General features: G+C 38.6%; 2 protein-coding genes across 2 annotated transcripts; both read left to right on the top strand.

Moving 5' to 3' along the window:
* The first annotated feature begins 4,320 nt into the window (after positions 1-4,320).
* LOC106396516 (O-fucosyltransferase 31-like) lies at positions 4,321-6,860 on the top strand. Its single transcript, XM_013836926.3, has 8 exons — positions 4,321-4,765; positions 4,865-4,927; positions 5,040-5,121; positions 5,208-5,278; positions 5,358-5,446; positions 5,515-5,718; positions 5,823-6,093; positions 6,167-6,860. The coding sequence occupies exons 1-8, from the start codon at positions 4,628-4,630 to the stop codon at positions 6,803-6,805; spliced, it is 1,557 nt and encodes a 518-aa protein (XP_013692380.1). The 5' UTR covers positions 4,321-4,627; the 3' UTR covers positions 6,806-6,860.
* An 882-nt stretch (positions 6,861-7,742) lies between these two features.
* LOC106396515 (NADPH--cytochrome P450 reductase 1) lies at positions 7,743-12,078 on the top strand. Its single transcript, XM_013836925.3, has 17 exons — positions 7,743-8,239; positions 8,424-8,483; positions 8,581-8,657; positions 8,746-8,803; positions 8,898-8,981; positions 9,071-9,107; positions 9,290-9,359; positions 9,526-9,717; positions 9,806-9,895; positions 10,113-10,338; positions 10,433-10,516; positions 10,598-10,749; positions 10,841-10,937; positions 11,024-11,251; positions 11,334-11,456; positions 11,537-11,650; positions 11,752-12,078. Exons 1-17 carry the CDS (start codon positions 7,925-7,927, stop codon positions 11,830-11,832), a joined length of 2,088 nt encoding a protein of 695 aa, XP_013692379.2. The 5' UTR covers positions 7,743-7,924; the 3' UTR covers positions 11,833-12,078.
* Positions 12,079-12,157: the final 79 nt, after the last annotated feature.

The following is a 12,157-nucleotide window of genomic DNA, read 5'->3' as shown; positions in this document are numbered from 1 at the left end:
TGACCAAGTGATGATAATATAGTTTATAGGGAGAATCGAACTCATGATTGATTTGGGTGCACACCGAGCTCCAAGAGACCACCAGTTGGTTAAGAAAGATTTTTTCTTTTTTTTTTTTTAATTTTTTTTTTATCTCTTATTCTTGTTGCAAATGTAATATGCATCGGATCAACAAAGAGAGGCGAACAACACTTACATGGAGTGTCTTGTGCTTTAGCCTCAACGAGGATTAACATGTGTTTCTTAAATTTGTTTATAAACGTCCGTTTGCAACAAACACCATTATGCTATTGTTGATGGTATACTTTGGCAATGTTTTATGAAGTTTGGTGTATTATTATTGTATTGATAAAGAAAAGGTTTAATATAGGGCAATTTTCACAAATAAGTTTTTTGTCACAAAATAGACCTTGAAAAAACAAAATGACCAAAATAGATTTTTTTATTTTGAAAATTTTAATATTTTTTATTGTATTTAAAATTTGAAATCATACCCCAAAACCCCACCCTTTAACCCTAAACCCTAAATCATAAACCATAAACTCTAAATCTTAAACCCAAAAACACACTCTTTAATAAAACATTTTTGTCATTTTGATCTTTATGGGCTATATTTGTGACAAAAAACCTTTTTAGTGCTATCCTATGAAATTTATCTTTAAAAATATACTTTCGGGCTAATTATAAATTTTTTTTTTAAAGAAACCACCTTGTGTGAAAATCTGTCTTTTTCTTTTGAAATACTTGTGAAAATTTGTCTAACCCATTCAAGTCAATGCCAAAGCCACTTAGAGCATCTTTAACCATAACAACTCTATTGGGTGCTTAAACATTTTTTTAGTATTAAATGGATGTTAAACATTTTTTTAAGCAACTTTTAATATTTTGACCTCCAATAGAAGTTGCTTATTTTGGGGTGCTTAAAAAAATTATTAAACATTATTTTATATAAGATTAAATCTATTTATTATATAAAACATATTTAATCATAACATTTAGAACATTCATTTTAAAATAAAAACATAAAAACAAAGATTAGTACAATAATCGACAATAATTTGAAAGAAACATCCGAGCTCAATTGTTGTCCTCGTCACGTCCAAATTTACTCCACAAATGTTCAACCAAATCAGCTTTCAGTTGTTCATGCATTTGTCTATCACGAATTCTAGTTCGAACACCCATCATATTGGCGATATTTGAAGGGATATCTGTTGAATATTTGAGATCCACATGTGAACTTCCGTTGTCTTCTGCTTGTTGGAACTCGGAAAGATTACATTGCGTGTATCCATATCGTTCATCTTCAACTATCATATTATGGAGTATGATACATGATCTCATAATCTTTCCAATTTTGACTTTATCCCCAAAAAGTGCTGGATTTTTAACGATGGCAAACCGAGCTTGCAAGACTCCAAAAGCACGCTCGACATCTTTTCGGACAGCTTTCTGGTGTTGAGCAAATAAAACTGCTTTCGGCCCTTGTGGTAGCGAAATAGATTGGATAAAAGTTGCCCATTTCGGATAAATACCATCGGTGAGATAGTAAGCCAAGTGATACTCTCTTCCATTGACAAAGTAAGTGACTTGCGGAGCTTGACCATTTATTATGTCATCAAAAACAGGTGAGCGATCAAGAAAATTTATATCATTTAAGGTACCTGGAGGTCCAAAAAATGCATGCCAAATCCAGAGATCATATGAAGCAACCGTCCGTGACACAAGCATAATAGGGCTTCTTCGTCTCTGATTATTTCACTCCCATTGCTCCTGAAAGTAACAAGAATATGAAACATAAGAACATTAACAAGAAACACAAGAACAGAACAAGTACATGAACACACAAACAAGAACATTCTCATTACTTAAACAGAACAAGTACATGAAACAGATAACAAACACATGACACCAGCATGAAACAGATAACAAACATATGACACTAGCAGAGAAGAGCTTCTTCTTTTCACTAACTGGAGAACAACTCATTGATGAGTTTCTTCTTTAGCGTTTCTTCATATTCAGGGAGTGGCTCTGTTCTAGCAAGTAGACGGTCAAATAGACCTATCTTTGAGAGTTTTTCTCTCCTAGACAAATCCTCTTGCTTATACGACCAAACCCGCTCAAACTCCTCTCGCCCCTTCCCCTCTTCCATTGGCTTCTTACCACTACGCTTGGCAGCCTTAACACCAGGGGGCCGATCAACCGTTTCACCAGCCACCCCCTCAGTTGCGCGAGATGTTGAGGATTGAGCCCCGTCCTCTCCTCTTCTCTTTTTTGAGGTTCTCTGTGTAGATAGATCACACCACTTCTGGTCATGGCGAAGCTCCTTCCACGCATGTTCCAGAGTGAATTTTTTTTTATAGTTGTTCAAGAAGATAAGGTGAGCTTGTTTGAGAATATCATTCTCATTTTGGCCTGAGGTTTTCTGTCTTGTTGTGGCTTCATAAGATCCACAGAACTTGGACACAAGATCATTGATCTTGTGCCACCTATTCTTGCAGTGCAATGGCTCTCTTTTTTCCAGGCCTACAAGCTTCGGACTAGCAGCAAAGTAGTCGGCTACTCTCTTCCAGAAGGCCCCAGACTTTTGCTCGGTCCCAACAACCGCATCTTTGCTGGTGTTAAGCCAAGCGCTGATGAGGACCTCATCATCTGTTTGCGACCAAGACCTGCGTTCTTTACGCTGCAGTGGATTGTCTTGCTCGAAGTTTGAATCTTCTGTGGTTTGCGTGCCAAATAAAGGAATGGGAGAAGATTTTTAAACCTATGCCACTATCTTGTTGACTTTGGAGAAGATCAACAAAATTTAAATTCAAAAATGGATTAGAATCCATTTTTGAATATGTCTTACGTATTAGAAAAGAGAGATGGAAGATAAGAGAGATGGAAGATAAGAGAGATAGATAGATGGAAGAGATGAAGTTAAACGCATTCATTTAAATAGATAATATAAAGATAAACGCATTCATCACTCACACAACCAATATTCTAGCTAACCATCACTTCTATTTATCACACAACCATAACCTAGTTCACTAAATAAAAACATTAACTATCTAACTCAACCGTAAAGCTTGCAATCAATTCATTAGAAGTAGACATTTACCTGTATTGCGAAGACCAAATGTACTCCTATGCTTTGAGCTTCCTTCGTCTTCTACCCTCGACCAAATGTACTCCGCATGTTAAGACACAACACACATAAAGTAATCAAAAAAAATTAGGGAAAACTCTTAAAAATAAACTTTGCTTCATATCTGAAACAGACATAATCAAAAAGGATTTTGATCCACCCATCTTAATTGAAACAAACTTGCAACCAAAACATATCTAAACAGACAGAGTCAAAACATATCTAAACGACTTTATCGTAGAGAGAACATCAAATTTGATCCTACCATCTTAATTGAAACTAATCCAAGTTGAAACAAACTTACAAACAAATCTATTTTAATCCATCCATATTGATTGAAACAAACTTGCAACCCAATCATGTTCGATGAAACCATCACCCGTTTCAGGACAAACCGCATCAAACAAATAAACGAGAAAGAAGGAAGCTTTACCTTCGCCGAACGCCACCTCTGTCGCCGTCGAGGAGAGCTTTGTCGCCGTCGAGGAGAGCTCCGTCGCCACCGATACACCAAATCGACGAGACAGAACAAAGGCTTCGTCTCCACCGAGAAAGGGCTCCATCACCAGCAATACACCTAACCAACATATAACAAACACAAAATAGCCTATCAGAACAATAAGATTCAAAATCTAAACACATGCAAAATCGAAGAACACAAGAGACGCTTACCTTTCGATTTGAAGAGAGCCAGCGTCGCGAGAGTTCCGTCCCCGTCGAGGAGAGCCACCATCGAGATCGTCGACGCCGAGCCACCGAGGGAGACGACGATAGCAGAGCCACCGAGACGATTACGATTCGCCTTTCGGGAGAGAGGATTCGAGAGAGAATTCGAGAGAGAGAGAGAGAACCAAGTTTGATTTGTTTCACGCGTAACCGAGGCTTCCCCTCCCCTCTCTTGACACGTGCACACTAAGCGGCGTTGTTTCACGGACTTAATTAAGCGTCGTGTTTTCTATTTTTTTTTAAATTAAAATTAACCCTAAGCAATGGCCTAAGCACCTGCGATAACGGTGGTCTTAGGTTTTAGATCATGCAAAATTGCAATTTGACACCCAAAGGATCGTTGATCAAAAAAAAAAAAACACCCAAAGGATCGTGTGTTCCGGCTACATGAGATAAAATAGTCTCGTATGTGGGGTCCCTACTTTCTTTCTATTTATTTATTTATTCATTTTTGTTTTTGCTTGGAATTGTATTTCACTGGTGTTTTTTTCTTCTCACAGGAAGAGACTCAAAACTCCAGAGATCGAGTACACTTGTGTGTGTCTACCTCCACCTCCGCTAGTTACAGGTATCAACTCCTCTGTCTTCGTATCCTGAGATTTGGATCGCTCTTCCTAGATCTTCCCTCCAATACTCTCACCAGAATTTCGGATCAAACGTAAGATCTGGATGAAGGCAAGCCACACTGAAAAGTTTGCTCCTTTACTCGATCGTCGCTGAGTTCTCGACGTAATTGTCTCCATTGTTGTCGAATCAATTCTCCAAATGAAGCAACTTCAGCCATTACACAGCCTTAACCAGACGCAGAGGATAGCTCTCGCTGGGGTTCTCGCCCTCCTCCTCCCGATCTTCTCCCCCAATCTCTTCCGCCCTCTTGGTCGCGCCTCTCCTTCTCTCTTCTCCGTCAGTCTCATCTCTCTCTCTCTCTTTATCTCCGACGATTCAATTAGTATCTTTCAACATGTCTTCGATTTCATACAGACTTTGAATTGTATTTGGTAGGAATGGAATGCTCCAAGGCCTAGACATCTGCGCTTACTCGAAGGTGCTCTTCATCGACAAATTGTTAGTGGTTTTGCTCTCATGTTCTGTTTTTTTTTTTATTACTGTATCAAAGGTCTTTGCTTTGTTCCTTTTGGCTGAACCTTATTGTGTTCTCACTCGAACCAATGTGTAGTCGATCAGACAACAGGTGGAGTTATGGTCTCCCTTGCCAGATCAATCTTGGAAGCCTTGCACTCAATCTTTTACAGGATCTCGTTAGCTTTCTTCTTCTTCTTTCATCGTTTATTGCGTTTGGCACATAGTAACAATTTGGATCTGATGGAATTGTCACTCTTTACAGCCTTGCCTGAGAAGTCTCAAGGGTTTCTTCAGGTGTTCCTCGACGGTGGACTTAATCAACAAAGAATGGGGGTTAGTAGAATCTGCTTTGTTTATAACGCTGAGACATTATATCAACTTTACAGACTTCTCTTTCGATTTGTTACTGCAGATATGTGATGCGGTTGCTGTTGCCAAGATACTGAACGTCACGCTTGTGATTCCACGCCTTGAAGTTAATCCTGTTTGGCAAGATTCAAGGTAACTCTTCTATCCTACTTAACTTGCTGGCTCCTAAGTGATTCGTGCTGTGACCATTTCTTTTGCAGTTCGTTCGCAGATATATTCGATGTGGATCATTTTGTAACTGTCCTTAAAGACGAGGTCCGGATCGTCAGAGAGCTTCCTACACAATACGCTTGGAGCACGCGTGATTACTACGCAACAGGCATTCGAGCTACTAGGATCAAGACTGCCCCTACTCATGCCTCAGCAGAGTGGTATGTTGAAAACGTCTTGCCTGTTATCCAGAGGTTTGTGTCTCTTCTTAACTCTAACTGATCTTTTCACATTAATCATCACTACACTGTTACTATTATGAATCATCCGCTCTCTCCTTTTTTCTTCTTTCTGACAGTTATGGCATCGCTGCTGTTGCCCCATTCTCTCACCGTTTGGCGTTTGACAATGTTCCTGAAAGTATACAACGGTTACGCTGTAAAGTGAACTTTGAAGCATTGAACTTTGTTCCTCGCATTCGTGAGCTAGGAGATGCTCTTGTGCATCGACTCAGAAACCCTCCTTCCACCTCTAAAACATCAGGTGATACGGATCCAACAGAGAGAGTAAACACCATTGCAAAATCTGGAGCTGGAAAGTTCGTCGTGCTTCATCTTCGCTTCGATAAAGTCAGTGTGATCTTCATCATTTTCTTAGATTAGTTTCTAGTTGTGACATAGCTTGATCTCTTTCTTCCCCTAGGATATGGCTGCTCATTCAGGATGTGACTTTGGAGGCGGCAAGGCGGAGAAACTAGCGCTGGCGAAATACCGCCAAGTGATCTGGCAAGGAAGGGTGTTAAACTCACAGTTCACAGACGAAGAGCTAAGAAACAAAGGGCGTTGTCCATTAACACCCGAAGAGATTGGTCTCCTTCTTTCAGCGTTGGGTTTCACCAACAACACCCGTCTCTACCTAGCTTCCCACCAGGTCTACGGAGGAGAAGCGAGAATCTCCACCCTGCGTAAACTCTTCCCGGTGTTGGAAAACAAGAAAAGCCTAGCCTCTGCGGAGGAGCTAGCTGAGGTAGAAGGGAAAGCTTCTTTGATGGCTGCAGTGGATTACTACGTGAGCATGAAGAGTGATATTTTCATCTCTGCATCTCCAGGGAATATGCACAACGCATTGCTGGCGCATAGAGCTTACTTGAACTTGAAGACCATAAACCCGAATATGATACTGTTGGGACAGGTTTTGGTGAACAAGAGCTTAGGGTGGTCTGAGTTTGAAGGAGCAGTTGTGAATGGGCACAAGAACAGGCAAGGCCAGCTTCGTTTGCGGAAGCAGAAACAGTCTATTTACACTTATCCAGCTCCTGATTGTATGTGCAAAGCAGCTTAAGCTGTTAACTTTTTCTGTTCCATATAATTTTTATCATTGTTCTAGACGCTTTCTAGGGGACTACAAAACTAGCTGCCAAGCCAATTATTCAAGTCTAAGGGTATCATTGGTTTCCCCGCCACCACTCACAAAAAAGACAGCTTTTGCGGTTGTTGGCGTTTTGCAACAATCATTCAAACCGTTCTAAACTTTAAAAATTCAAAAGCTGATTCCAACTAGCGTCTGCGGTTGCTTGATGATAATTTTTTTTTAAAACAATATAAATAAAAATAAAAATATTCAATAAAAATTTTAAATTGAAATTATAAAAATAATAAAATATATCTATTATATTTTAATTAATATTATAAATTTTAAAAATAAAAATATTTTCTATAATTTAAAAAAATTTAAAACTATAAATTTCTAAATAATATTTTTATATTTATTACCATATTATGATTTTTGATATTTTTATAATTATATAAAATGTAAATATTGTTAATTTATTATTTAATCGCTGCTGCATTTGGTAACCAGTCATAAGCCTATGCGTTAGTAAAAATATAAAACAAAAAATTAGATAAATTTTATACTAACATTATTCTCTAGTTTAACAGATTTAAACTAAACTAGATTACTTTAAATTAAATTTAACCATTAAACTGATTTAACATGGTTTAAGTCGATATGAATCGTATAAATTAGATTCTAAAAAATTATTTCGATTAAGATCGATTTGTTGTTTGTTACAAAAAAAAAAAAAAAAAAAGGATCAATTTGTTGCCATATAAACCGATCTTGATACGCATTCAACTTTATAACGAAGGTGGTCTTTTATGGAAAAATATATCTTTTTAAATTACATAAAGATGGAATCGATGTAACTAAAAGTTTTCGATGTTACTTTGTTGACAATGTAATAAAGAAGAAGAAAAAGAAAAACAAAAGTGGGAGATTCAAAGTCATAAAACGTAAGGAAAAGACAAGGACCCACTCAGATTCAACTCTCAACCTGTAAACTCAATTATCTGTCTTCCTTCTCCTACCGTCTCCCTCTTCGATCTCTCCCGAGTCTTCCGTCCTTTGGAGAGAGAGAAAAGATCCAATCTTTCTCAAAGTCAGACGAAGAAGAAGAAGATGAGTTCTGCTCTGTATGCTTCCGGTGTGTTTAAGGAGGTCAAGTCAATCTTGGGAGCCTTTCTCGGCGACTCGGTGTCTGACGACGTTGTTCTCGTGATTGCAACCACGTCTTTGGCACTTGTAGTTGGGTTCGTGGTGTTGGTATGGAAGAAAACGACGTCGGATCAGAGCCAGGAGCTGAAGCCTTTGGTGATCCCAAAGTCTCTGATGGCTAAGGACGAGGACGAGGAGGATGTGGATTTGGGATCTGGCAAGGAGAGAGTCTCTATCTTCTTTGGTACTCAGACTGGAACCGCTGAAGGATTTGCGAAGGTATTGTGTAACTATTTGCTAAAAAAGTGTTGATTTTTTATGATTCTGTTGACTTATTAGTAGCTCTTGATGTTGGATGTGGCTTAGGGTTTAACTAGAACTTCTCACAATTGCTCTATTTGATTCGTTATTGTGATTCAAAGGTTTGGTCTTTATGAGAACATTTTCATTTTCTGTTTCATAGGCATTAGCAGAAGAAATCAAAGCGAGATATGAAAAAGCTGCAGTCAAAGTCATTGACTTGGTATGATTTACTTACATTATTATTCTATTCACTTCATGCGAGACTGCTATCACTTGGATTTGACTTTCTTACTTTGCTGTTTTATGGTTTTGATTAGGATGACTATGCTGCTGATGACGATCAATATGAAGAGAAGTTGAATAAGGAGACTTTGTCATTCTTTTGTGTTGCTACGTAAGACATATTCCAATCTGATGATGATATCTTTTGCTATTTCCCCTTCAAGTGTTTGCTGGATTTATTTATTTGGTAACTTGTTTAGTTATGGAGATGGAGAGCCTACTGACAATGCTGCTAGATTTTACAAATGGTTTACAGAGGTTTGTAGCCTCAGTGCAATCAAATCAAAAGTATTATTCTCCTCTGATTTCTTAGGCTTCAACAAATGAACTACTCTGTGTTTCATGTCTCTAGGGAACTGAAGGGGATATAAGGCTTCAGCAACTAACATATGGTGTGTTTGCTCTTGGTAATCGCCAATATGAACATTTTAATAAGGTACCGTGGTTAAAAAGATGTGCCTGCTTCTAGCTTATTATCGATTTTCTTCCGGCCTTCACTAATAATAAAATGATTTCTTGGAACAGATTGGGATAGTTCTTGATGAAGAGCTCTCTAAGAAAGGTACATGTGTATGTTTACATAGTTTTGCAACTCTTATCTAATGCTAGATATTGAAAAGACACTGAAGGACATATTACTGTGATGTTTACCTATGATGATAATGATACTGAATGTTTTCTCTTTTTTTCCGTCTCTTTGGTGCATGAGGGAAAACGTAATTGTTGTCGTCATATTCAATGCAGGTGCAAAGCGTCTTATTGAAGTTGGTCTAGGAGATGATGATCAGAGCATTGAGGATGATTTTAATGCCTGGTTTGTTTCTGTTCCTTTGTCTTACGTTTGCTACTTTGGAAGACTTTCTCTAGTCTTCTACCCCATTACTGTAAAAAGGGAAGCTTTAGAGTTTGCTTGAGTAAATGTGTTTGTAGTGAGAGATTATTTGACCTCTACGCTGTACAATTCATTCGTTTTTTTGCAGGAAAGAATCGCTATGGCCTGAGCTAGACAAGCTCCTCAGAGACGAGGATGACACAAGTGTGGCAACTCCATATACAGCTGCTATTCCTGAGTATCGGGTGATGATTCATGATCCTAGTTTTATATCTGAGAAATCAGTGGACTCGAGTGTTGCCAACGGAAATTCTGCTATTGACATTCATCATCCTCGCAGGTATATGAAGATCCGTGTAATATAATATACTGGATCAATGTTCTACACTTTTGGTTGCGTATTAACATTTGCTCCGTATTCGGAACAGAGTTAATGTTGCTGTCCAGAGGGAACTTCACACACCTGAATCCGATCGGTCTTGTATTCATCTCGAGTTCGACATATGCACTAGTATCACGTAAGTATCTAACTCTGAGCTGTAGTTATTGTCTCCTACCCTTGGATTAGTTACAAGGCAGCACAGTTATCTTGGCTTGCATAGACTTTTTGTTTCCACGTATGATTATGCTATAGATTGAATATTTTGACCCTTTAGTCAACAGCAGATCGTCATCATGAAGATTATAAAATTACACCCGTGTATAGTAAAAATTAATGGCATCTTCTCTGTGCAGATATGAAACAGGAGACCATGTAGGAGTATATGCTGAGAATCATGCTGAAATAGTTGAAGAAGCTGGAAAATTGCTTGGCCACTCTCTTGATTTAGTGTTTTCCATACATGCTGATAAGGAAGATGGTTCACCATTGGGAAGCTCGTTGCCACCTCCCTTCCCTGGTCCATGCACACTTGGTACTGCTTTGGCGAAATACGCAGACCTTTTGAACCCTCCTCGAAAGGTTAACTTCTGTTTGCTTTGAGATCAGATTTTTCTGATGGTTTTGGTTTCTGCTTGTTCCCAATAATTAAACTTGTTTACTTTTGGGATTTCAGTCTGCGCTAGTTGCCTTGGCGGCCTATGCCACTGAACCAAGCGAAGCCAAGAAGCTTAAACATTTGACATCACCTGATGGAAAGGTTCTGAGTCACTGGTGTATCTTGTTCTAGGGTTTTAAAGTTTTCTTGAGTTAACATCCTTGGGGGGTCTTTTGGCTTTAGGATGAATACTCACAATGGATTGTTGCAAGCCAGAGAAGTCTTTTAGAGGTTATGGCTGCATTTCCATCTGCTAAACCCCCACTTGGTGTGTTTTTTGCTGCAATAGCTCCTCGTCTACAACCTCGTTACTATTCCATCTCATCCTCGCCTAGGTGATTATTTATATTTGAGATACTAATTGTTAGCATAAGAAAAATAGAGTCTCCGTCATTCAAAGTCCCTCTCTTTATTTTTCTAATACAGGTTGGCTCCAAACAGAGTTCATGTTACATGCGCACTAGTCTATGGTCCCACTCCTACTGGTAGAATCCACAAGGGGTTGTGTTCTACGTGGATGAAGGTAATCCTCACCTTCATTTGTTCACTATCTTTAAGTTCGCTTTATGTTGTTTTGTTTTTGTTTTTAATAGCTTTTGAAAAACTCAGAATGCAGTTGCTGCGGAGAAAAGTCGTGAGTGTAGTGGAGCCCCAATCTTTATTCGAGCATCTAATTTCAAGTTACCGTCCAACCCTTCAACTCCCATTGTTATGGTGGGACCTGGGACTGGCCTGGCTCCTTTTAGAGGATTTCTGCAAGAGAGGATGGCACTGAAAGAAGATGGAGTAGAGCTAGGTCCATCTTTGCTCTTCTTTGGGTGTAGAAATAGGCGAATGGTGAGACTTGTTAGTTGTTTGCACCTTTTCCATTTGCAGTGTCATCAGCATGTTGACCTGCTGCTATATGTATGACTTGCAGGACTTTATTTACGAGGATGAACTCAATAACTTTGTTGATAAAGGCGTAATCTCTGAGCTCATTGTGGCGTTCTCTCGTGAGGGAGCACAGAAGGAGTATGTTCAACATAAGATAGTAGAGAAGGTAAGCATCAACATCAGGCTTTGGAAAAAGAGAAATGTATTATAATGTCATTTCTCATTTGCATTTCATTTTGTATTCAGGCAGCACAAGTTTGGAATCTAATAAAGGAAGAAGGATATCTCTATGTTTGCGGTGATGCTAAGGGCATGGCCAGAGATGTCCACCGGACTCTACATACCATTGTTCAAGAGCAGGTAATGAATAAGCATTGTCAAACAAGTAGTAGAATTTCTTGTTTTGTTTTGGTTGAATCCCTTGGAAGACTGATACCAACTATATTTTTATAAATTTACAGGAAGGTGTGAGTTCCTCGGAGGCTGAGGCTATAGTTAAGAAACTTCAAACTGAAGGAAGGTACCTCAGAGATGTCTGGTGATTGATGATGTTTAATTTGGGATGCTCTACCTTTTTTTCAAAGATTTCTTGGTAGGAATGCTGTTTTTACCATTTAGATATTTATTTGTTTATTTTCCTCCTTCTGTCTCATTTTCTTGCTTAATATATAGCCAAAGATTAAAGATTTGTCAAAAGTGTCTTTGTATGGAACAAAAGTATTAAACGGATGAAAGACTATACAGTCCAATAAATCTGGAGAGTGGAAAAACTCCATGATATTCTAGTATCCTCTTTAGTCTCCACATTGTTCGGCTGATTTAAGCTTTTAGATGTACAATCTTCTCTCACTAATGCATGTCTTGCGG

The sequence above is a fragment of the Brassica napus genome, chromosome C1 (genome assembly GCF_020379485.1).
Source record: "Brassica napus cultivar Da-Ae chromosome C1, Da-Ae, whole genome shotgun sequence".
In the NCBI taxonomy this organism is placed as follows: domain Eukaryota; kingdom Viridiplantae; phylum Streptophyta; class Magnoliopsida; order Brassicales; family Brassicaceae; genus Brassica; species Brassica napus.
The sequence above is the reverse complement of the archived record's forward strand: the minus strand, read 5'-3'. Positions and strand labels throughout refer to the sequence as shown.

Excerpts from the sequence above, each read along its gene's own strand:
- LOC106396515 (XM_013836925.3), top strand. The coding sequence starts at position 7,925 with ATGAGTTCTGCTCTGTATGCTTCCGGTGTGTTTAAGGAGGTCAAGTCA. Across the intron at positions 8,658-8,745 it reads TCATTCTTTTGTGTTGCTAC|TTATGGAGATGGAGAGCCTA; the intron begins GTAAGACATATT and ends TAACTTGTTTAG. Across the intron at positions 10,750-10,840 it reads TCCATCTCATCCTCGCCTAG|GTTGGCTCCAAACAGAGTTC; the intron begins GTGATTATTTAT and ends TTTCTAATACAG.
- LOC106396516 (XM_013836926.3), top strand. The coding sequence starts at position 4,628 with ATGAAGCAACTTCAGCCATTACACAGCCTTAACCAGACGCAGAGGATA. Across the intron at positions 5,279-5,357 it reads TTAATCAACAAAGAATGGGG|ATATGTGATGCGGTTGCTGT; the intron begins GTTAGTAGAATC and ends TTGTTACTGCAG. Across the intron at positions 5,719-5,822 it reads GTCTTGCCTGTTATCCAGAG|TTATGGCATCGCTGCTGTTG; the intron begins GTTTGTGTCTCT and ends TCTTTCTGACAG.